The sequence below is a fragment of the Hypomesus nipponensis genome, chromosome 10 (assembly GCF_054491055.1).
Source record: "Hypomesus nipponensis isolate SF chromosome 10, ASM5449105v1, whole genome shotgun sequence".
Taxonomy (NCBI): domain Eukaryota; kingdom Metazoa; phylum Chordata; class Actinopteri; order Osmeriformes; family Osmeridae; genus Hypomesus; species Hypomesus nipponensis.
The window spans coordinates 10715001-10741337 of NC_140370.1; the positions used below are offsets into that span (position 1 = coordinate 10715001).

Genomic DNA, 26337 nt, shown 5'->3' on the forward strand with positions numbered 1-26337 from the left:
GGTGAAGAGGGAGGGTGTTTAAGGCAGGTTTGGTGAAGAGGGAGGGTGTTTAAGGCAGGGTTGGTGAAGAGGGATTTTGTCTCAGGTAGTGTGGTCCAGTGTTCCTCCATGATTAGCCAGACATGGAGTTTTTACTCTGCATTCTGATAACTCTGAAGGGCTACATCTGCTATCATTACTTCAAGGGCTGTATAATCATGTGAACTTGAGTAACCCCATATAATTGCACAAAGTGTGTCTGTGTGTGTTGTGTGTGTGTGTATCTGTCTGCATGCCAGAATGAGTGCTCTGGTTCCTCATATCCTTCCGTCACATTAGATCCAGTAGAACACCTCTGTCCTTTTTCAAGGACACCCCTCCTCCCTGCACAATGCCATCTCTCTCTCTCTCTCTCTCTCTCTCTCTGTCTGTCTGTCTGTCTGTCTGTCTGTCTGTCTGTCTGTCTGTCTCTCTCTCTCTCTCTCTCTCTCTCTCTCTCTCTCTCTCTGTCTGTCTGTCTGTCTGTCTGTCTGTCTGTCTGTCTGTCTGTCTGTCTGTCTGTCTGTCTGTCTGTCTGTCTGTCTGTCTGTCTGTCTCTCTCTCTCTCTCTCTCTCTCTCTCTCTCTCTCTCTCTCTCTCTCTTTCTCTCTCTCTGACAGTCCAAGGTGCTGGAGATGAGTCCTGACAGTCAGGACAGTAAAAAGCCTTTATATACAAGGTGTGTGTATGTGTGTTAATGTGTGCACACGCATGTGTGTAGGTAGAAATGGTCACAGATGGTTTCACAATATAACAGAGGAGATGCTAATTGTTCTATTTTCTATGCATTGCTGAAAAAACAATTAGAGGATAGAGGATAATGAAGATAGAAACTGCTTCTTTGTTTGGTATCCAACCACTGTGTCTGTGTCACCACCATACAGCTGCTCTCAGGTGCCAGCATGGGTTTGTCATTATTTCACACTGTATTTAACACTGTAATTATGATAATTGGAAAATTAACTCAGTAATCCATGTCAATCAGTCATAAATGGTCATTATGGGTTTAATTTGATGAGAAGTTTCTGCTTTGGCCAGATTAAACCTGGCTGGATTATAACAACACTCCCAGAACAATACCAGACCTGGATATGCAGGATTAAGAGCACCTGGATTACAGTAAAAGCAGGGCCAGACATCAGGTGATAGAGAGGTGGCCTGGGTCACACTGGGTTCTGGTCAGGACAACAGGGTCAAACTCATCTGCCAGTCATTATTTTCTAAAAAAGATTTTAGTTCATGCTGTATAAATATATACACAGTAGGTTTGTACCTCAAAGAACTGAGTGTGCAATGTGCATGTTAATTATTCTCAAGAGTATGGTCAAACATACTCTTATGCCTCTCTTCTCACACAGAGATTTTCTCTCTTTTCTTTCTCCTTTCTTTCTCGCTGCTGATCAGGAGTTCCTTTAGTCCTTTGATGCACTCTCTTCTTTCTCTCTGCTCTTTCTATTCCTAAAGAGTTCTCCTTTTAAGGTGACCCCCCTCCACTTCACTCGATGGGCCTCTAGCTTGAGAGAACCTCTTCTTCTCCCTCTTTCTCTTTCTCCTTCCCCTCTTCCCTCTCCCTTCCTCTCTACCCCCATTTTTCTTCAGCCCAGCGTGGGTGGCTGAGTTTAATGAATTCTCTTTTCTCTCTTCAGCGAGGCGCTGATTTCTGATTGTGAAGAGAAGAAGGGAGAGCAGAGTAGAGGGGAAGGGGGTGTTTCGGATTAAAAATTCATTATGAGAAGAAATTGACATTTTGCTGGAGTGGTGCAGGGTTATGTGTGAGGTATTTGGCTCAGTTATAAGAACCTAACACAATACCCGGGAGAATTCTGTTGTGGCTGATCTGTGGTCAGTTCCCTATGTTCTCCTTAGGGAATTGGGGTGACAAGTGGATCCCTGATCTGTCAAAGGTCCACATCTGTCTGAGGTCACAGGAAATGGACAGACATTGCATCAGATCGGATCCCCTGTTAAAACCAGTTTTTTAATTAAACACATGGATTAGATTATTTTATGAAATCAATTGTTTAATCACATTTTTTTATTTGTGTGAAAAAATATAGAATTGGAGATTAGAAATATAGTAATTCCCTCACCAGTCAGTTTGTCTTTAGTAGTGATTAGTGACAATGTTGTTCTTAGCCCCCTAGCACATAATGGAATAATTGTTATTGTGACCAGGACACAATGCTATTAAGTGTGTAAAAGCCATCTCTCTCGCATGCACACAGACACACACACACAGGCCCTCTCCCCCTAGTGTTTTGCCCTTTTGCGATATGCTAATGATCTGCTAATCTCTCCTGTTTACACCCCAGGAAAGGATGTGTGTGGGGTGTATGTGTGTCTGGTGAGAGAGAGTTTGTGTGCGCCAGTGTGTGTCTTTGGGTGTTTATTTGTGTATGTGTTGAGTGTGTGTGTTTGAGGGGGACATGGGTGTATGTGTTGAGTGTCTGTGGTGTGTGCAAAGGAGGACATGGGTGCGGTGAGGAAAAGCCTGAGGATTTCTCTCAGGCCCTCAACCTTCTGCTCTTGCTTGGGCACAGGCTGTCAACACATGAAGCAGCACCGTCAGTGTGACTGAGAGAAGGAGGCAGGAGAGAGGACAGGCGCCCAGTGAATTAGTGCGCCTTGACTTGTTTTTTTTACTTTTCGAGCTACCTATGTGTGTCTGTGGGTTTTTCAAGTGCGAGAGACAATCAACGACAGCAACAGGGAGAGAGAAAGTCTGGGTGTGTTTATTTATTATGCTAAAGTCACATGCACTAATTGGTCCCTAGGAGAAGCCCAAGGCCATTTGCAAAATCCCACTGATTAAAAAACAAGACTAAATCCCACCCTCTCTCTCTCTGACACACACGCACACACGCAAATTCACACAGAGCACACCGCGCAAGGGAGAGCTATTTACTGTCAGAATTGGAGCATGTCTAGGAGTGTGCATGTGTTGAATTTGTGGTGGAATGCTGTCGGTTTGTTAAGGGTAGTTTAATTTTTAAACTTACCCTCTAAAGTAAGGATACCCTAGAGCAGACCCCCCCCCCCCTCACACACACACACAGACACACACAAATACATTCAAAGCCTGGAGGACCTGGGGCCTGTCAGAAATCACACTCTAGATGTCAAGGGCACAGTATGTTACTGAGTGTGACAGACAGAAAGACAGAAGGCGAAGGAGGGAGGAGCAACGAAAGACAGGAAGAGGGGGGACAGAGCAGAAGGCAGCAAGGGACAGAACGAATTGGAGTGACAGAAAGAGGTAGAGGGAGAATGGAGAGAGAAAAGAAAAGAGGTGGAAAGAGAGACAAAGATGTACAGGAAATATTGAGAGAGAGCAAGAGAGCAAGTGAGAGAGAGAGAGAGAGAGAGAGAGAGAGAGAGAGAGAGAGAGAGAGAGAGAGAGAGAGAGAGAGAGAGAGAGAGAGAGAGAGAGAGAGAGAGAGAGAGAGAGAGAGAGAGAGAGAGAGAGAGAGAGAGAGAGAGAGAGAGAGAGAGAGAGAGAGAGAGAGAGAGAGATGGTTATGAGAGTATGGACTGATAAATAGCTTTGAACTTTAATGGACATTTCAGACGTTACTCTGGTGATGTGTTTAGACAATACACACATTACTGAGATACATGAGGGACTGATTTCAACTGACACTCCAGCCATGTCTGCCCCTACTAACCTAGGAGGCTCCAAACAGTACAGCAGTGGTTGCAGACTCAGTGAAGTGGAGATGGGAAGGAGAGAAGTGTAGAAGGAGAGGACAGAAGTGTAGAAGAAGAGGACAGAAGTGAAGAAGAAGAGGACAGAAGTGAAGAAGGAGAGGACAGAAGTGTGGAAGCAGTGGCGGATCTAAGGGGTGGCAAGGGGTGGCAGCTGCCACCCCAATAAAAAATACTTCCACCCCAATTTTTATTGTTTTGTGCATTTAGCAGATGCTTTTATCCAAAGCGACTTCCAAGAGAGAGCTTTATAAAAGTGCATAGGTCTCTGGTCATAACAACGAGATAGTCCCAAACATTGCGGGTAGCCAAAACATGAAGCATACATTGTGAAAAAACAGTCCCAAAAGGAAGAACCATAAGAGCATGTAGTGAAACAAGTTACAATTAAACAACATGAACCTCAATCTTCCCATGGAAAAATATTATTTGTACATTACAGAACATTTCAATAAATAATATTTATGTTACTGTTTAATTTAAACTACAATGTTCTAGCCTAATAATTTACCATAGGGAGTACTGTACCCCCCTACATTGGGTTTGATTCGCCTCCAGGAGGCCACCCAACAACTTCCTTCTGCCACCCCATTGCCACCCCAAATGAAAATCTCTTGATCCGCCCCTGTGTGGAAGGAGAGGACAGAAGTGTAGAAGGAGAGGACAGAAGTGTAGAAGGGAAAGAGAGAAGTTTAGAATGAGAGGACAGAAGTGTAGAAGGGAAAGAGAGAAGTTTAGAATGAGAGGAGAGAAGTATAAAAGGGAAAACGAGCAATCTGAGGTAGAATAAGATAGTGTAGTCTATGTGCCATATGGTCAGGGTTGAGTTCAGACAGATAAAATGTTGCCATTTACCCACAATAGTTAACAACACATGGATGAATTTCTAATCAAGCTACACACACAATCACACACACACACACACACACACACACACACACACACACACACACACACATACAATCACACTCACACACTTTTGTTAACATGTGAATGAAACTCTGACTACTTCTCACAGAGAGAGCAATAAATGTCAGGGGGATGGGAAGTATGGAGGAACTGCCTGTGTGTGTTTGTGTGTGTTTGTGGGAGGGCTCGAGGAGTGTGTGTGAGGGGGTGTATCTCCGAAAACTCCCCTTTTTCCCTTCCACCTGACTGCCTCTTTGTGTGTGAGTGTGCAGGCCCTTCTTTGTGTGTGTGTGAATGGGGGGTTTGTCTCCCAATCTGTGCCTCTCTACCCCGCCAGATTTCTAATGATTTTGCAATGATGATTTAGGTGTTAGTGTGTGTGTTCACTCACCCTCCACCCCTTTCTCCTCCCGTCCATTCTTCACGCTCCCCTTCTTGTGTTCACTCCCTGAGAACGTCTGTCCTCTGTGTCTGCTCTGGCCTCTGAGCCACTCAACACTGAGGTTCTGTCTGTCTATCTACACTATGTATGTATGTATGTATGTATGTATGTATGTATGTATGTATGTATGTATGTATGTATGTATGTATGTATGTATGTATGTATGTATGTATGTATGTATGTATGTGTGTGTGTGTGTGTGTGTGTGTGTGTGTGTGTGTGTGTGTGTGTGTGTGTGTGTGTGTGTGTGTGTGTGTGTGTGTGTGTGTGTGTGTGTGTATGTATGTGTGTGTGTGTGTGTGTGTGTGTGTGTGTGTGTGTGTGTGTGTGTGTGTGTGTGTGTGTGTATGTATGTATGTATGTATGTATGTATGTGTGTATGTATCTATCTAACTATTTATCTATCTATCTATCTATGTATCTATCTAACTAACTATCTAACTATCTAACTATCTAACTATCTCTTTTCTGTCAGGCTGTCTGTCTGGCTCTTTTTCAAATGCATATTTAGGAGGCTGGTGTTTTCCACAGAGACCCCTCTACCAGGTTACAGAGGTCCTAGAGACAGACACACTGGCAGACATACAGGAATGTTTAGGAGGATGAGGAGGAAGAACAGCATTCACCTCTAAACAATCACCTGAATGATTTAACAGCACATTTATGGAGGCGTTAGTTGCGTGCATGTGCATGTGAATGTTTCATGATGACATGTTTGTTGAGGCGTCATGAGTGTGTGTGTGATCTCCCATGTGTGTATGGAGTTGTGTGTTTGTTAATGTTTCATGACCATACGTTTTTTGGGAGGTGTTGTCATGGCCCAATTGTTTCTGCCTAGACGACTCCTTCGGGCTTCATGGTTGTTAGCTGTAGGTTTTCCTCAGGAGTCTGACCTGTTAGCTCAAAGTGTGTGTGGGTGCTTCTGTGTGAATATGCCACTGTGTGTTTGTGTGTGTGTGTGTGTAGAAGGGAGCAGGTATGAAAGATTCAGGCCTAGGGCTGCATAATTGTGGATAACAAATGCTTTCCATTTAGTAATCATGCACGAGTTACCCCTCTGTTGACAGTGACCAGATCCTTTGTGTGTGTTGTGTGTGTGGCCAGCATCAGTGTTTGGAATTTGAAACAACTGTATAAACCTTCCAGCTTTAATAGGTTTCTGCAAGCCTGGATTCCTTGTAGTGATCTTCTCTGTGTTTAGTCCTTACTCTGTCCTTTCTGATCACTTTCCCTATTGCAGACATGCTCACACACGCACATCTCCATAATGCAGTAGCCCTAACTCTCTGTACCCCACGATCACAGACATGAAGTTCAGAACAAAAGGAAATATTCCACCTCACAGAAAGAATAGAGGTTTCTGACAGAATGCCTAAACGTGACACCCTGTCTTCTGTAGTTCAAAAGCTTTAGTTACAATGTGTGTGTGTGTGTGTGCGTGTGCATGTGAGAATGTGTGTTTGAGAGTAAGCCCCTGAGCACTTCAAACCAGGGCCTAATCAGCCCCCCATTGCCCTCCTACACAAACTATCTCTATCTTTCTCTCTCTCTCTCTTTATCTCATTCCTATTCTACCTCCCTCTATTCCTCCCACACAAACCCAGACCTCTCACTTGTTTTTTCTCTCAATCCCCATTCCCTCCCTCTACCCTTCACCCTTTCTTCTCTCTCTCTACTCCACCCACTCCCTATGTCCCTCCCTCCCTCCACTTGTCTCCCTCCGTCTTCTCTCTTGGGGCCAGCAGGCTCCACAGGCTCTGATGTAGGGTCAGTAGAGAGTTTCCGTCATGATGTTGGAGGTTCCGTTAGGGCAGGGAAGGCTGTTCCCAGATCTGCCTCCCAGGGGAGAGCAAGTGACAAGGCTGCTGGCGCATGTTATGACGCTACTGAAATATTAAAGCTAATGGGCTCAGAGCTGTGCTTCTCTGTGTGTGTGTGTGTTTGTCTGTGAGTACATGTGTGTGTGCACTGAATGTATCTTTGTCACAGAGCTGTACAGTGGTGTGAACACATTAGAATGGAGATGGAAATTATTACGTTTGTATGATAAAAACTCCCACCCTTCTCATTGTCCTTACCAAAATAAAGAAGAGTGGGAAAAGAAAGTAATGAGATTTGAATCCCTCAGCAGTTGAATCCCTCAGCAGTCAATAAGGATAAATACACAACACTTACACACACATACAAACACACACAGCGGCTTCAAGCCATCACACACACAGCCTGGAGCACAATACAGCTCGTTAGTGCTACATGCTTAAAATGAGTTTCTCTCCCTCTTTCTGTCTCTCAAGCTGCTGTCAATGTTGTTATTTCCAGATGAATACACATAAAGGTATGACATGGATTGAAAAACTTGGTATACAATATGAATATAACAACGCAAGAGGGATGGAAGACGGAAAAAGAGAAAGAAAATGTGCAGTGCTGGTTCTCAAAACAAAAAAACATGCAATTAAATATAGAATGGAATCATTCGTTGACAGAGCCTGAGTGTGCGTGTGTGTGTGTGCATGCGTGTAAAACTATGAAAATGAGTGTGTGGGTATGAAGCGTATGTGGATAGGAGGAATTTCATTTAGTGTGTGAATGTGTGTTTGTTAGGCAGATAAACACCCCCATGTTGATTAGACCTGAGAAAGCCATGTTGAAATCCCTGTTCTTCTGAAGAGCTTCTGGGCATTCAGTTAAATTATGAATTTCAGCTCTCCCTCCCTCTTCTCTCTGACTGCAGATGAAGGGTGGCATCGCAGTGAGATAGACAGTGGTTTTATAGTGACAGATGCAATGTTAATTAAAATCAGACAGGCATTAGCAATAAATTACTTTAGCTCATTTACATTCTCCATAAGAGCAGAAAGTAGGGCAAGTTCTGTGTTCTAGCACCTTCTTGTGCATCCCACGGCTGAGTGACAGGAGAGGACACACTCATGCCCACACATCCTCCCTACCAAACCAGTGACACATGGATGTCTCGTCTGGCTATTGAGGTAGTAGAACAGAGAACTTCTGATCTTAACCTACGTACACTAAACCCTCACCTGTCCACAAGTCAAATAGGTCAGGCCGATGCATGTGTGGTCAGGGATGACGAAATTGAAGTTCTACTTGAGATATGATCACGGTCACTTCATCTCAAGTACCAGATTGGCTGTTGGAGTCACGAGAGAGCAAGCCCAACATAAACACTGCGTGAGGTATCCTCCTTGAGTTTGCCACACAATCTCAGTAGCATAATCTGCCTTTTTCTCAAACTACTGCACGCACTCAAGCCTCGTGGCAGGATATGCACACACGCTCATTGCAGAGAAATTAATAATATATCCTACCTGTGGCATGAGGGGGGTTTGGAGGTGGTAGTGTTCCCTGACTCCCATCAGTTACAGTAGAAGTTACAAGGTTAAGGGGTGAAGGATGCCACAGACACTGTGTCGAACTTGGTATTTAATCACCTGGAGGGAACAGGAGCAGGCAGATAAATAGATTTATCTTAAAATGTGTACATGTAGAGATTTGTCAAATGAGCCAACATGGGGCATACTGTCTTCGGAGATTGTCAAAGTTGAACATAAACAGGTCCCTGATGTCTCTCTTTTACAAATCTTGTATCGAGTCTGTTATAACATTTTCAATGGTGGTATGGCAGTTTCAGTGTGAAGGCAAACACTGCTCTGTTAAGAATAGTCAATGCCAGTAGTAATATTTTAAGTGTTTTGCACTCTACCGACCTGTACAATGGTCCGGTAGTGAGGAAAGGTTGATCCATCTTACGAGTAAATTCCTACCTTCTCTATGCCGAGTTTCATCTTTTACCTTCAGGATCTCGATTCACTATCCCCGAGGAGTAACAGGTACAGACATTCTTTCATTTCCACTGCTATTTCTCTGTTATATGTGGGTATGGGGGAGCAGGGGTAGTCGGTAGTGGAGGTATTGTCTGCTGCTGTTGTTGTGGGTTTTTATGTTGTGTTTTTGTTTTGTATATTATTTTAATGGTGTTTTTAAATCTATGCCATAAGTTGTTTTGTCTGTAGGTCTTGCTGCAGAACCAAGTGCCGTGTGGGTACATAAATAAATTATGATGATATAAACTTGTACAATTGTGAATAAAATCTCTTCTTGAAATGTGAATGGCCACTGAATCAAGAAGCATTTAAACAGTGGACACCTAAAGGCTAGTAGGCTAGAGATAACATAATTTAGTAGACCTTTTGGCTATTAATATTACAATTGTAGTATTCTCTTGCCCTGGCTGGTTAACCTACAGTCCACGGGGGGTGGAGTGGGGGGGATATCATAACTCCCGCTGCTAACGTCCATTCAATACCGTTTAGCGAGGAAAACTCTCTGATGGGTATTGTTTATTTTAAATTCAGTAGTAGAATGACGCAGCACGGCGCGCCTTTGATGCTTTTGATGCGCCTCATTAGCAGTTTAAATTTACACCTGCCTTGTGCATTCCATTCACACCCTGTCGGCGGAGTTCCTCACATTATGTAATTTGGAAATGTTGGCCGTGTAGACAACGTGGTTAAAGCTGAAAAGTAGACATGTTAAAAGACTCATACAAGACAGAGAAGGGGTCAACCACATATGAAATCTAGTCTTAAAGACAGAAAATAATAATAATCATAAAGGATAAAGAGTATGAATGAATAAGGCTTGTTGCACTCTTTGGCGCAGCCAATAATCACATAACCGGTGGTAAAAATCACGTTAACTTCTGTCAATAAATGCAATTATTTTTACAAGATAGCTCATTTAACCCTTAATTTATGTATGACCACAACAACCCCATGCATGCAATGCCCATCGGTCAAACAGACCTACATAGAGCACGCCACATGACCTCTTTGCCTCTTTCATCCTTGCAACAATCATGACATCTTTTACGAAGTAAGGAGCGCCGCAGCCCAGCATGAGCTCGCGCTCAAACGCGCTTAATTGTCCTAGTTATTGACAACTCGGTTCCGGTGTATTACCGATTTTCCACTCCTTCTTGCAAGAGTTTTGGTTTGGTCCAGACATCTGTGGGGGGTCAGGGGTGAGGATAACCCCGCGAGCTGAGTCCATCTGCCCAGAAAATACCAATGTAGCCTACGTGCGCAAATGCAATGATTATTGACTGTGCACAGGATTAACCTATTGCATTAATGAAAATCCTAAAGCACATGAAATCCACTGTAAGCTAAATCAGACGTTTAAGCCAATAAAAAAACAATCACAGTACTATAAACATGATTCCTATTAACAAACCATAAGCCTAGGCTATCATTAAACTAATATTTGACATGTTTAAATGAAATAGGCCTACAGTAAGGTTACAGAGCCAATGCAACTGTGATAGATAGCATATCTTTGCTTTGTTTGATAGCAATCAGCTTGATGATTTTAAGTCAAAGTCATAAACAGCACTACCTAACTCCTTGGTCACGTGTTTTTGGGCCACATGAACCAGTGATTTAGAAAAGACACCCTCCCTGGCTTCCAGACCTTCTCCTCACACAAAAGGTTGTTCCCCATGCGAAACGAACCCAGTTAGTCCAGTCATTGCTCACTGAGACTCTGAATTTAGAGCAGCTATTCTATTTAATGAAGCAGAACTTCGTGGTCCCCTTTATAAATCTCTCCATGGCTTCTGTTACCCAGCAACAAAGCCAGAATTTATAAGTTTTCCCCCATTTTTTATGAGAGGAATGGAACATTTTACACAATGATGGAAGAGAACTACAAACACAGACTCCGCAAAATATAGGCTGCTTTGGCGGGAAGCGCGTTCAATTGAACATGTCCTCCTCAGGGAGGGCTTTGATGGCGTGGTTGTCTTTTTATGACATAGCCTACATTTCGCGTTGTGGCTTGGGTCTGTTTACAGATGAGGCTGGAGATGTTTTCCCTCGTTTCTCTAATAATCATTTTACACACAAAACAAATGATATGATTGCTAATCTCATTTTCCTGTGTGAGTGTGCATGTTCATGAACACGTGATATAACCTAGTTATAACCTACATGAATAAAGTGGAATGTGCTGTTGAAAAACGTGTTGATGGCGCAGGATAGGTTACGCGACATTTCAGGGAGAAGCGGGATTTGCGCAATCTCAAAGATATAGCACCATTTAATGAAATATATGCATAATCGTGAGGCTACTGTCTCTTTTTTGTATGTAAAAACTAAGTTATTTTTGGTAAAATTATGCGTTTCATTCTTTCAAACCATTAAGGCCACACGTTGATAGTACACGTTGATAGTTAATAGTCTATTGATCAGTGTCGGATAGGTCTGTTGCGAAAGTTGACCGTTTTGCGAGCGGTTTGCAGCATAGCACAGGCCTATTTGTTTTTGTGGTTGTAGCCTACACTTCCGCGGGACACGGAGTCCTTCTCAAACCCACTATTGTGTACGTTGCTGCAGGAACAAGGGTGATACGTTAAAGTTAAGCATAATGTTCTTGTGTGCAGTGCTGTAGGCCTATTGGTTACCTACCCTTAGCCTATATTGGCAATTGCTTTAGAAAATTGCGCTCCGAAGCGTGTATATTGATATGAGCTTGAGCGTTTTGTGCAAATTCCTATTGGCTAACTCTAACAGAACAGTACAAAAGTTCAGTAGCTACCTGGCAGTTCACATTTCAATGGATGTGTGAGTGAGGCATAAAGTTGTGGGCGGGGGGGGGGGGGGGGTCTTAACCAAAGAACCTAGTGGGAGGAAATGTGAAAATTTATTTCGGCTTGTCAATAAGGACTAAGTATAAGACCCGTTTCCACCACGGATTTTAATGCATTCTGTGACTCATCAGCCCTGTAAAGTAGGTTACTGGGTTATTGCCTGAGTTTAAATGGGCCCAGGACTTTTTTAGAGATCTGAGTTTGCTTGAGTTATCTGATAGCCTCACTAATATCCCTCTGTCCCCATGAGCCTCCGGTCGGATTGTCTGAACCATTTTACACTCTACATTTGGGATGATTCCCGTATTCCTTCATGTTTATGACACTATCCACGCAGTTGGGCACGTTTTAGCAATTAGACAAACAAAAACAGTAAATCCACCTTAACTGCTCAGTATTGTTCAGTGTGGGTTCAGTTCGTGTGTATGGGGAGGAAGGGGGGTGGGGGCTCCACATAACTTCACATGAGTGATAACCAACGTCTGCCACCCCCTGCGCAGCTTTCTTAATTCAACCACTCCATCTGTTCTAGACCCAATCTGGTCCATCACTGCCGCAGGTGTGTGCACGTGTGTGACTGACTGTCTCCTTTGATTCTATATGACAGCCTTCTCTGTCACCGCCGATCACAACCTAAGATCCTCTAAATTCCTAGTAATCTATTTTCACCAACACGTTCTTCTAACTTTAGAGTATGGAGCAAAGTCATTATTACCCAAATAACGTAAGACCATTCTCCTATTACATCCATTCTGTGTGAGAAACTTTATGGGCTGTCTGACCTTTGGTTTCTCTGAGAAACGCCTCAGTGACAGCGGAGAGGCCAGAAACAGCCAAGACAAAAGCCGATGAGACTCGAACGGGGTAAAAGAAGACCTGAAAGGACGAAGAGAACGAGTGGAGCGAGGGAGGAGCACGAAAGAGGGGAGGAGACCCTTAAATCATCATTGGAAAGTCATTAGAAATCTGGCCTGGACTAGACGGGACGGCCGCACAGATTGCCCGCCACCGAATACAAAACCTGTAATGAAGTGGAAGCTAGGAGGGAGTGTCGGAAGACAGATTTCTTTGCACTAGCTACTCCGCTGCCACTAAAGTTTCCATGTGTATGTGTATGGGTGTAAAAGGCTGTATTCATGAGATGTTAACCGTTTGTTTGTGTGATGGGGAATTTATTCAAAGTGTTGCAGCTATCTGCGACAGATGGGCCAAACAGTAATGAGTCTGACCAGAAGTTAACTAAGAGAGGAAAGAAAAAGGGAGGAATCGAATGTTAAGAATAGTTAATGGAGTTTACCAGCCTGGTTTATGTCTAGGACCTTGATGTTTCAGGCGCCAATGAGTACATTGCACCAAAACCCAATTTAGATGGAAGTGAACATTATAAAACTTAAGATGTTAAAATGATCGGACAAAATATTGAATGAGACAAGCTTCTAAATGTGCCCACACACACCCCTTTTTACATTTTATGTTAATTTGTTTCTGTTGGAAGAGCGTTGTTTTGTCACTATTCTATTTTAGTTCTAATTTAGGCAATACGGGCTTTACAGCCTGCATGTTGTCCAATTTAAAATGTAGGCCATGGACAGAGATTCTATCTTCTGGTTCGATGGCATTCTCAACACTCGAAAAGGCCACCTCTCCAGTCTCACCCTTCTAAAACTCTTTTGTGCTGATCTGAACGGTGCCTAACATTTCTTATATCTGTCAATGGTTTGAGTATACCATTCTCTTTGACAGACCCTTGAGTAGGCCTACTTTCTCCGTGAGAGAAGTGATAATTGGATAATTAGTCCTGAATCAAGCAAGGAACTAATTAGATGATAGTGTGCTTGCGATGGCACGCGAGTTAAAGCAAAGGTTAGCGGGGGGTTGAAGGGGCGCAGGAGCCTGTCTGAACGGCTCGAGGATCGATTATCTTAGACCCCCTCTCTTTCACACCCCTCCTGTCCCCCTTTCCTTCCATTCACCACCGCTTATCAGGCGGACAATGGAGACCAAATCGCCTAGTTTCCATCTCAAAGAGTTAAGCCTCAACAAGAGGCAGGGATCAGGCGACCAACTCCAGACCTCAAATACCCTGCAATCACTAAAGCAAATGGGACGACAAAGCTTCGGAGGGAGGCGGGAGTCCCCAAAAATATTTTTCAAGAAAATGCTAATACATCTCGTGAAGAATTGAAGGGATTTTCGAGCCTCGCTCTAATTCTACTATTGTTGAACTCGCGTGCAGACGGGCAAGATTGACACACCAATCACGTGAGAGAATGAGGTGCAAGTCTGTGTGTGACTCACAGCGTTGGGCTAGTGAAAGCAAGTTCTTTCAGTGGACAGTTTGGTTTTGAAAATATGTTCTGTATAATTGTACAAGTGTCCCTAAACTATCTTTCTCCCTCTCCCTCTCCCTCTCCCTCTCCCTCTCCCTCTCCCTCTCCCTCTCCCTCTCCCTCTCCCTCTCCCTCTCCCTCTCTCTCTCTCTCTCTCTCTCTCTCTCTCTCTCTCTCTCTCTCTCTCTCTCTATCTCTCTCTCTCTCTCTCTCTCTCTCTTTCTCTGTCTCTCTCTCTCTCTCTCTCTCTCTCTCTGTCTCTCTCTCTCTCTCTCTCTCTCTCTCTCTCTCTCTCTCTCTCTCTCACACACACACACACACATACATACACACATACACACACGTATACAGACACACACGCACAAACCTTAATCCGCAAAGCGAGACTCAACATAGTGTAATTTGCTTTTGATTGCTCTCTCTTTATTAGAACACTGAGACGTCTATCAGAATACCATTATTCTTGCAGCCATGAAGGATAAAGAATAAACACCATATTCTCACAGAGCAGAATAAGAGCCGCATCGAGCACAGTATTTGAATAAAATGGCAATAAAAAGCGTTTAATCCCCGTATGTGAAACAATTTGATAAAGTGTATGTTTCTGATTGTTGCTGCTGTATCTGACTGGTCCAGTCGTGTTGCGTTGGCATGTCATCTCACGAGATGACATTGGGCTTAGTTCATACAGGCAGTAACATTTTGTGACAGATGGATTCTTTATAGGCTAGGCCTATAAGTCATATTAGCTTCTCGAAAGGAAGTGTTGCCCTTCAGACCTATGAGAACGTGTGCGTGTATGTGTGTGTGTGAAGAAAACGAAAATCTCTTAAAGAGGCGTGACGGGGCCCAGGCCGTTCTCTAAATGTATTTTAATAAGAGCTACCCCCATGTCTTGGGAAATTCATCTCTCATCTCCCGTTTAATGAATGGAGTTGTGGCCGGGGCATGGGGCAGGGATAGCAGGGGGACAAAGACAGCATGTGGCGCTGGCTCATTATGCTCCAGTTAAGGCGGAGAGCCGTGTGAGAGCAGCAGGGGTTGGGGTTCCTGCAGGCCGACCCATGGGCACAATACACCAGTCGACGTCTGCAAAGGGAGACCCTGCCATGCCATTATACCGCTGCTACTAACGAGGGCTTCATGCGCCTTTGATATAATCTCACTATTGAAATCCCAATAAATCCCCTCGGCGTTTGCAGCCAAATCCTATTTGTAACGGGTGTGTGCCGTCAGAGGAGTGTGTGTGTGTTATGTGTGTGTTATTGTGTATTTCGTCTTCACCTGCGTGGCTCTGTTCTGGCAGGCGAGGGCAAGACGAGAGGCGCTAAAGAAGCACTGACACGCATGTTAAACCAGCCCGTTACAATGGCAACGAACGAATCCTCACTAACGCTCATAGGCCTACATCGCGTGAGCAGATGAGCTGGATTAGAATATGATCAATGTTATTTGCCGTTTTATTGAGCTAGAAGGGATTTTATAGTGAATAAAGTGCTATTTGAATGACAGCCAAACCAATCACTATAAGGCATCTGAATAATTACACTGTGAATATCAATAAAATAATAGCCTATACATGTGTGTGGGCTATATTGGCATAACACAGTGTTTTATGTTTTTATCCAACGTGTTGAGGCAGCTCTTCTTGTGACTGGAATGAAAGTTTCTTAAAAGTCTTAAAACTTTCTCTCTGGACGGCTCAGTAAACTCCAATACACCTATCCATGCATTTATGATCTCATTTGAAGGAGGACAAACTGATTGGCCACATCACACACGTCTTGGGCATGACTTCATCCAGTACTCTGTGCATTTCATCGTGTCTTTTCTGCCCGAGGACATCAAATATTGCTTAAATCTGTCATATACTTCTGAATAGTAAACAATGTTATTCAAATGCTTTGTCCTCTAGCTCAGGGACACTGCGCATCTCTTCGTGCCCTCCTGTGTTATGCGCAAACTCATTTAAGAGCCCCGGGAACATAAACAAGTAAAGAAACTAAATAGGCTATATTAAATCAACTCCCGCGTTTAGCAAACATATCGGTGCCAAGTTTCCCCGCACAGTCCAGGAATCTCCAAACAGGCTTAGAGGTCTTTCAGAAGTCTCCTTTTGCTTTTCATGGTGCCGATTGGTCACAGTGGAGCTCATTTGCATGCTGCGCCGTATAAACCCTCCCGCCACTGCAGCCCTTTCGAGCTGAGAGAGCACACTTCGACGAGAGCACAGCGTGCGCACTCTGACAACCTATGGCAATTTAATCCCAACGTTCCAAACGAGCTGAGTGGACAGGAAGACATTCAAATTGACAAGTGCTTTTAGCAAATAGATAGTTGAGTTAAGTGAGGCCAGTTTGGCTGATTTGGGATATTTTCTGAAGTGGCAGGATGAAAGAAATTGGGTGGAACTGGTTGGTGCCGTGCACCTTACTGGCTATCCTAACTGTTCTCACACAGGGAAAGACGGTGAAATATCAGACATTTGAAGAGGACGCACCTGGGACTGTTATCGGAAACTTGGCCAAGGACATCTCATCTACTCACGCGGGCTCAAAAAATAATTTTAGGATGATGAAACAGTTCAACTCATCTTTTATTCGTTTGAGAGAGAGCGACGGGCAACTGAGTATTGGGGAAAGAATAGACAGAGAGAAAATCTGCAAACACACCCTTCACTGCCTCATTGCATTTGATGTGGTCAGTTTCTCCAAAGAGCAGTTCAAACTCATTCACGTCGAGGTGGAGGTCAAGGACATTAACGACAACTCCCCCGAGTTCCCCCGGAAAGAGTCGAGTCTAGAGATCTCTGAGAACACGGCAATCGGCACGAGGATCCCGTTAGACTTTGCTGTGGACGAAGATGTGGGGTTAAATTATATCCAGAGCTACCAAATTTCTGTTAACAGCCACTTTTCCATCGACGTGCTCAGCAGAGCCGACGGGGTTAAATATGCGGAGCTTGTGCTTATGAAGGAGCTCGACCGCGAGACACAGGCATCTTACGCACTGGAGCTGGTCGCTATGGACGGCGGCAACCCGTCCCGCACAGGAACCACGCGCATAAACGTCAAGGTGAAAGACTACAACGACAACAGCCCGGTATTCGACCGGAACAGCTTCTCTGTGGACCTGCCCGAAGATGCACCGGTTGGGTTCCTTCTGCTGGACCTGAACGCAGAAGACCCGGATGAGGGGCTGAACGGGGAAGTGGTGTACGGCTTTGGTAACCAGGTGCCTTCTGAGATAAGGCAACTTTTCAGAGTGGACCGAAAAACTGGACGTCTCACCCTCGAGAGCCCTATTGACTTCGAGAGTAAGAATACCTATGAATTCGACGTTCAAGCAACCGACCTGGGTCCGAACCCTAGCCCAGCAATCTGTAAAATTGTGGTCCAGGTGCAAGACGTGAACGACAACGCACCGGAGATTTCCATAACTCCTATGACGTCCATCACAGCGGGAATTGCGTACATTACTGAAGCAGCGGCACGAGAGAGTTTTGTTGCTTTGGTCAGCACCTCGGACAGGGACTCTGGCGCAAATGGACAGGTTCACTGCACTCTGTATGGCCACGACCACTTTCGGCTGCAGCAGGCTTACGAAGACAGCTTTATGATTGTGAGTACAAGCCCACTAGACAGGGAAAAAATTCCAGAGTATAATCTAACGGTTGTGGCTGAAGACTTAGGGTCCCCGCCATTCAGAACCATCACTCAGTATACCATTCGGTTAACGGACGAGAATGACAATGCACCTGTGTTCAGCAAACCTGTGTATGAGGTGGCAATAGTGGAGAATAATGCACCCGGTGCTTACATCGCCACCGTGGTCGCGAGAGACATTGACATGGGGCAAAATGGAAAGGTTAGCTACAAGCTCGCGGACACCTATTTCATGGGCTCTCCAATATCCACGTTCGTTTCTCTGGACCCCGCCAGCGGCTCACTTTACGCTCTCAGGAGCTTCAACTACGAGGTAATGAAACAGCTAGAGCTTCGTATCACGGCAAGCGATGGTGGGTCCCCGCCCCTCACCGGCAGCGCAAACGTGTTTGTGCGGATAGTGGACCAGAATGACAATTCACCAGTAATAACGCAGCCCACTTTAAATAATGGTTCCGCTGAAGTTCTATTGCCCCGGGACGCGCCGTCAGGTTACGTTATTACCAGGGTGGAGGCACGAGACGCAGACGAAGGAGTTAACGCCGAGCTGTCGTATGGACTGGCCACCGGGGAACCGTCTATTTTTTCTGTGAACAAAGCCACCGGAGACATTTATCTCAACCGCGCGCTTAGTCATGAAGTGGACGATATCCTGAGTGTGACCATAACGGCCAGTGACAATGGGAGGCCAGCGCTCACCTCAACTGCCACGCTCCACTTCCTCATCATAGCTGGCTCCCCGCCAAGCGACAGGACCGTGTACCAAGCAGGCAGTGGAGATGAGATACAAGCGCAGTGGGACCTGTCTGTGGTGATTATTGTTGTCCTAGCTGGGAGCTGCACGCTCCTGCTGCTCGCCATCATCCTCATAGCAACAACATGCAACCGGCGGAAACGAGACAAAACTGGAGAGGACAGCGACTCATATGGAGAGAAGGGGTCCCTTGAACGAGGAAGAAACCATGGCGACAACCCCCTGCTTCCTCTTCATGGAAACGTTGGAGGAGGCAGATTTGAAGGCCACTCATACTCCAGCCAGCCCGGTGGCTTTTCCTCTGCTAACCCCGGGGGAACCGAACTGTGCTCGGCCTCAGAGGATGGCAGTGAAGCACCCTGCGTGTATAACCCTGACAGCAAACTATGTGGGAATAAACTTGAGGTAAGATGAGGCTACACATGTTTTACTCAAATCCATTACTGTTTGTGTCAACTGTGCTTGGCACCAGGGAATATTTTCTGTTTTTACTAACTCAAAGTTTCTCTTTGGTCTTGGTAGGGCTATTCCACTCTACCTGGCTATGGCAATGGTAAAGAGGCGGTGAGGCCCATCACAATCTGGAAGGGAAACTCCTACACCACTATCTCTGCACGAGACCCTGCCTTCAGCGGAAAGGACAGTGGGAAAGGGGACAGTGACTTCAACGATAGTGACAGTGATGTCAGTGGAGACCTGAAGAAAGATGGGCTTCCTCCCATTGGCAGCCAGAGTGGTAAGAGTTTTAAGAGCCTAAATAGCATGATGAAAAAGCTATCAAGAGACCTACCCACATAATCTAACAGTGCCTCTTCTGTCTTCAGGTTTGTGGGCATGCACCAGTGAGTGTAAAGTCCTGGGCCATTCAGATCGCTGCTGGAGTCCCTCGGCGGTCAGGGCCAACACTGGAATATCACCTGGCCTCTCTCCTGCTCCCACCCTCTCGTCATTCAGCAGCCTCTCCAAGACGGCCTCCCTGCCCCGGGACCAAAACCGCAGGGACAACTACTACCAGGCCCACATCCCTAAGACAACAGGCCTGCAGAGCGTGTATGAGAAGGTGCTGCACAGGGAATTTGACTTTGTCCTGGTCACCCCGCCCAGACCTGTACACATGCAGGAGATCAGTGATATCAATATCCCTGTCTATGCTCCTACCACCACACGGTCTCCCATTAATGAAGTTTGAAAACAAGACATACACAGAGACAGAGAGAGACTAAAAAATGCATTCAAGTGTTAAAGCTGCAATAGGTAAATTCTAATATGAGAAAGTGCTCCCCAATTCTTGTATGAACACTTGCTTTGCTCCTGCTCCAGTTTGATGGATATTGGTTTCACAAAATAAGACAGGGATGGAGGCATGCCTCACCAAAGGTGATTGGCTGGAACAGGATTGCTGGACCATAATTGGCTGGAAAATTGTGGCATGCTCCAAGAATTATGAACTGACATTCCACTGGCACAGAGTTGACTGTGTTACTAAACAACTCTCAGAGGGCCTCATTAGCCAATCAAACATGTTGATAGAGGCCAACACTTTTCTTTTTTGACCGAAATCTTACTTACTGTACCTTTAATATAAAAATAGTAATAATGAGAATCATTTGAATCACAGATGTATGATATTATTTGTAAGTTTAAATATTTGTGTGGTTTTAAATGTCTCAATGTGATGCATTTTTGTCCATCCAATCACTTTAAATGCTTATGTGGACATACTGTATATCTTATGCAACGTTTTGTACATAGGCTACAGATAATTTATTTTTTATAAAGTAATAATTAAGAACTAAGGAAATGTAAATATGGATTGTAATTAATGATTCTAAAGCATGCTCACTATTTAAATGGCCCAGAAACTACTAAGTTTGAGGCCGGAGACCCAATGTATCAAGTTGATAACCGTGTACGAATTTATTTGAAATGAATAATGTACAGATTTTTATCACGATCTTCTAAGAGAAAATAAACTTTGAAATACTGTGTTATGAAATCGGAAATGGTTGCTGTAATTTTAGCACAGTCATTGAAAAAGTCTCGAGTTTACCTTGATTTGCTTCTTAATCCAAATACCTCCAAAACACAAAATCCCTCTTCATCATTTTGAGCCAACAGGTGTCGCTGTTGTGATAGCGGAGGTCCAGACTGCGAGTCTTTCTCCGTGTCCTATCCTGCAAATTTGTGCATGACGAGACAGTACCAATGTCATGTCAGTAGCTGTTTCTCTTTGACATCTGGATGCTGAATAGGGATCTCTCGCACTCTCTACTTCTCCATCTTGGTCAAAGACGTTTATACGTTTTCACAACTCTCGCACCGTTTGAAAGAAAGAGACAGAAAGAAATCCGGGAACTTCACGAGGGACATCAGGGTTATTTGAGGCAATTCCTACCCTTACCGCCGTGAGAATGTATAAGCGCACGCATCATGTGTAAGCTCATGCACTTATATTGGGATTCCTCTTCCAATATAGGCACCACTGAAACATACCAGTTTGGAATAAATTACAGTAACAAAATACAATATTTTGCTATGTGGTTTTGTAAATCACAGTGTACAACACCACAACATTCCACTTTCAACTTTTGAACAGGGGACCAAAGTTGGCGCAATGGCTGTTTGGAAACAGAACTGGTGGCGCGCGCTTATTTTCTGCCGGTGTGCTGGGACTGGTAATAAAGCACGCCTTGCATGAATGAGCAGGTTTGTTCCACCGTAGAGGAGAGAACGAGAGAGGGGGTGTGTGTCAGAAAGAGACACACCGAGAGAGAAAGAGGGAGAAGGAGTGTGTGTAAGAGAGAGTTTGTTGAATCATCTGCTCAGGTGTTCAGTACGACACTCAGCCATGGCCGGGAGCTCGGAGAAAGTGCCTATTGCCTCAGCGGGACCCGAGGACCTCCAACAGTTTATGCCACCGGTAAGGCCAGTTGTAAAGCGGGGGCTTTGCTATAAAGTCTTGAAAATATGTTATGTTCACCTGGTAACACATTTGTTAACTTGGAGACAGCCTAATACTTGAACTGGAATAATCTTACATAAATCGTTACATAAGACACAGTAGCCTGTAAACCAACATTTCTGTGATATTTTACCTTTTGGATTTTTAAGACCACTGGTTATGTGGCATGGACTCTATCTCACTGGAACTGTTGTGCGTGCACTATCGATTGGATTCTCATCTCTGGTTTAACGCAGGCATACACCCCGGTGGCCGTCAAACCTGCAGCCAGCGGGCGCTTACTGAAGGCCGGGATTGCGGTGTTGATCGCTGGCGCGATTCTTTTGCTGTTCGGGGCCATTGGAGCATTCTACTTTTGGAATAACAACAAGCATGTGAGAGGATATCTCTTGTTTTGCCGCATTGGCTAATGGTCTGTCCTAATCTCGAAGATGCATGGGTATCTTACTGGTCAAATTTAGTTTACGCTAATGCAAAGAAATTGGAATAAAGTTAATATGATTGAGTAAACGTTCACAGCGCTCCCAGTCAGACTGGAATGGTGCAGGTGAATGGAAGCCTTGTGTGGGAGGAGGTAGGGACGGAGGGTGGGGGTTCTTCTATGGTCCAGTTGATGCACCAGGGGCGAGAGGTGTGCGAAGGAATGGGGTTTTAGGAACAAGTTATTTTCTCTTTTTTTGTGGTTGTAGTGTTGACCATTTTTTTTTTTGGGGGGGGGGGGGGGGGGGATGCCATATATAATTTGGGCCATCATGAACAAAATATAGTGGACGTCTTCAATATAACTGTTTTTGATGTGGCAACTTGCACATAGTATGAAAGGATGATGCGTTCATATTAGCCTTCTATAATTCGATCTAAAACGTTGTGTGCGTCTGCAGGTGTATAATGTCCACTACAGTATGAGTATCAATGGCAAGGTGGAGGAGGGCTCCATGGAGATCGATTCTGGGAACAACGTGGAGAGGTTCCGCACTGGCAGTGGGACAGACGAGGCCGTGGAGGTTCACGACTTCCAGATTGTAAGAAAACACACTTATTACAGCAGACACGGGGGACTGCAACGGTGGCAGCCTCTTTCATGGCAGTATGTGTGTGTGTGTGTGTAATGTCATAGGGAGATAGACTGTCTCCTGCCTCCTTTCATGTCCCCTCTCTCTGTCCCCTCTCTCTGTCCTCTCTGTCTCAACCCCTAAAGGGCATAACAGGCATCCGCTTTGCAGGAGGAGAGAAGTGCTACATCAAGACCCAGGTCAAAGCTCGTCTCCCTGAGGTGGAAACTCTCAACAAAGACTCTCTGTTGTTTGACCTGGTAGGGATCAAGTCGGCTCTCACGAAGCACCTTTACCTTCTTCTGACTCACACTCTCACTCTCTTTTTGCTCTCTCCCTCTCTTGCTCCTTTTTTCTTTCTCTATTTACACACACATTCACACTCCCCTTTTTCTCTGTCTTGCAGACATACATGCTTTCTCTTTCTCACAGACACACACACACACTGACACACACCCACACACAAACTCAGACACCCTGTCACTGTTGGACGAAGGCCGTCTGATTATTGAAATCATTTAGCATAGCCTTGCATATGCCTTGTGCACACATCATTAAACATCATGCAAACTGTCATCTAAGACACACTGTCCTCTAACACACACACACACACACAAATATACACACACAAACACACAATTAACGATTACGCAGGGCTGCTGTAATTGGCTTCCAGTCTCATAAACAATCGTTTATTGTGTGTGTGAGTGTGTGAGTGCGTGTGTGTGGGTGTGTATATGGGATTTTTGTGTTCGGTTCAGATAGGGAGATGTAGTTATAATAGTCACTGCAGGCGGGTCATCTGCAGTAATTCATGATGATGGGAAATATGGCTTAAATAAGTACAACACACGCATGCACCCCCCCCCCACACACACACACACACACACACACACACACACACACACAGTGGGTTTAGATAAACTCTTATCAGTCCTGCAGAGGAGGGTCCCTGCTGTTATTTGTCCCTGGAGCAAATAACTCAACATAAAAAATCAAGCTGTCTGGTAAGTTGTAGTATAATATTTTTGTCTGTCAAATGTTTGGGATGCTCCAGGAATAGCCCCCTTCTGGGTATTCTACCCCCAGGGTGGGTGGGTGTGTGTGGGTGTGTGTGCACATACTGTGTGGACTATGCTATGGTTCCTCACTGGAAATCTCATTAGTTTTTCAGTTTGTTTTAAAAAACCTTGAAAATTTAGGCCAACATATTTTTGCATTGTTCAGATTTTAATGAACCCTGATATTCAGTGAGTAAATGCTGGAACCGCGGAGGACAGGGCAGAATCAGCTTAAGGCCTTGGGCATCCCTGATGTTATTGTTCTTACAAACACTGCATTAAAACACATAATTGAAATAATTAAGAGGAAATTCCACAATGCATTCAGAATAGTGAAGGTAGGTATTTTGCACACACAATGCATATTTATTCATGTGCAAACACATTTGTGCAATGCATTAAGAAAATTAAGAATGTCATTATTCTAAACATGTAAATTAGAATATAGTTTTAGGTTGTATATATACCTAGTGAAACAATACATTAATTTCCTTTTTGGTTGTAGTGTATTGGCCTAATTAAATGTTTGATCAGTTTCAAGTGTCAGTCTAACCCTAACTAACAGCTTATTAGCAACAGGCTATGAGCTGTAACTATGCGATCTTTTAGTTTGTTGCTGTATTCATGTGTGTTTGTTTGACACAGGAAGATGAGGTGATGCCAGCCAAGTTTGAAGAAGATTCTCTGATCTGGGTGGCAGCTGACACACCCCTCTCAGACCCCACCTTCCTCAGCAACAAGATTAAGGATTTGTGTGGGGATCTGCCAATCTTCTGGCTCCGTCCTACCTACCCCAATGGTACCCAATTCACTTGATAAACAGTCCTTTCTTCTTCTAAAGGCAGTTGTTAATGCCTGTCTCACAGATTACATCCAATATTGGCCCAGTCACTATAATGTAAATAGTGTTAGTGCTGGGTTGGAAGCAGAATCATCAGACCTACATGTGGGATGTCAGTTACTAAGCCTCTATATCTCTGCAGGCGGGCAGAGGAAGAGGCGGGCTGCCCCCCGTCAGCGTCGCCAGGCAACTGGGGCAGAAGAGGAAGCGGATGTGGAGGCAGAATTCAACCCAGAGAACCCATATCACGTGAGTCCTACACACACACACACACACACACAACTGAAACTGCTTTATTACCGTAGTGTTTTGTTGTCCACTCAGATCTCAAATGGTACCTGAGGATGGTGTTTCTGCTCACAGTTTCTCACAGCTGTGTGAGTCGGAGCAGATGCTGAGGTCACTGCAAAGGGCCAAGCCTGTCAGTGCGAATTTGTGTGTGCGTGCATGCATGTTTTGTGTGCATGTGTGTGTTTCGGGTGTGAGCCTGTCTGGACTGACAGACCTCTTTAGAATGGCTCTCCAAAGCCCCTTTGAGTCATTGAGCCTGTGTGAATAATACCACTCAAGTCCCCCTATTCTACCCCCTCCCTCTCCCAAACACACATCATACCCCCCTCCCTGTATGAAGGCCCACCGTTTCCCTCCTAATCCCTCTTGAGATGCAGAAGCCCCCCTCCACCCTCCCCCACACATACACACACACAACTGGTGTGAGAAACTCTCTATATCACACTTTGTAATAGTATTCTTTATAATAATTACAAAACTGCATTGTTTTAAAGAACACATTTAAATGTGAATATTAGTCTTCATTATAATATTTTTTATATATCATTATTATACCAAATTCCAACACTTTTTGGTTTTGAATTTCTTTCATCTGAGCACATCTTATTGATATCCCTCCTTCTCTATTTTTCTTCCCTGTTTCTCTTTGTCACCCCCCCCCCCCCCACTACCTCAGCGCGGTCTGGAGGGCGACGAGGGCACCATGACCTTTGACCCCATGCTGGACCACCAGGGAGTGTGCTGTATCGAGTGCCGCCGCGGCCACACTCAGTGCCAGAGGATCTGTGAGCCCCTGGGTGGGTTCCACCCTTGGCCCTACCACTATGCAGGGTGCAGGGTGGCCTGCAGAGTCATCATGCCTTGTCGCTGGTGGGTCGGGCGCATCATGGGCATACTCTAAACACCCCTTGCACCATGGGGGAACAGTCCAGAAGAGAGGAGGACAGTGGGTGGGAAGGGAAGGAGTGGAAGGGGAGAGCAGGAAATAAAATGGGAAGAGATAAAAAGAGAGAAAGAGGGAGTGATGTGTAGTTCCCCAGCCACCTGTAATTTCATGTGAGATGGTTGGAAAGGCAATAAACAAATGATGTGTATGGCAAAGTAATCAACACAGTTAATTATAGTCACTACTTGACACTACCTGAACATAACTGGTATGTTGGTTATGAATATTCAATAACTGTATGCTGTGTCATAAAACTAGGTATATTGCACATGCAGTAGAATAACTAACAGGAATGTGCACATAGCACAAACGGAGATCAGTGAAAACTAAAGTTTAGGTGTAAACTTGTATTTAAAAAGACTGATACTTTTACTTCATATTACCTTACTTTTCTATCTCTTTTAGCTTGATGATGTAAATAAATGTATGAGATAAGTATGTGTTAGACATAGGGAGTGTAACAGGAGTTTGCTCAGACAGTGGGTCTATAGTACAACTTCTTTACATTTTCCTCAAACTAGTGAGACATTTTTATTGTCCCAACTGTTTTAACTCTGTCAGATCCCCCTGGCAGTTTTTTTCTTTCCATCCACTAATAATAAAGTGTACTAATGGCTTTCTCTTGCAATCTTCCCAAAATTGAGTGATTTTATCAGCGTTTTCAGAAACCGTTACAAAGTGCAATAAACGA

The 26337-nt window shown here is 44.5% G+C and overlaps 2 protein-coding genes across 2 annotated transcripts; both read left to right on the top strand.

Moving 5' to 3' along the window:
* The first annotated feature begins 6864 nt into the window (after positions 1–6864).
* On the top strand, positions 6865–19728 carry LOC146271667 (protocadherin-8-like). The gene is made up of 5 exons (XM_084707597.1): positions 6865–6878; positions 6988–7033; positions 16535–18898; positions 19016–19229; positions 19318–19728. Exons 1-5 carry the CDS (start codon positions 6865–6867, stop codon positions 19680–19682), a joined length of 3003 nt encoding a protein of 1000 aa, XP_084563723.1. The 3' UTR covers positions 19683–19728.
* Positions 19729–21284: 1556 nt separating this feature from the next.
* On the top strand, positions 21285–26337 carry LOC146271668 (leukocyte cell-derived chemotaxin 1-like). The gene is made up of 7 exons (XM_084707923.1): positions 21285–21413; positions 21692–21829; positions 22337–22477; positions 22654–22767; positions 24214–24367; positions 24552–24658; positions 25377–26337. Exons 1-7 carry the CDS (start codon positions 21342–21344, stop codon positions 25599–25601), a joined length of 951 nt encoding a protein of 316 aa, XP_084564049.1. The 5' UTR covers positions 21285–21341; the 3' UTR covers positions 25602–26337.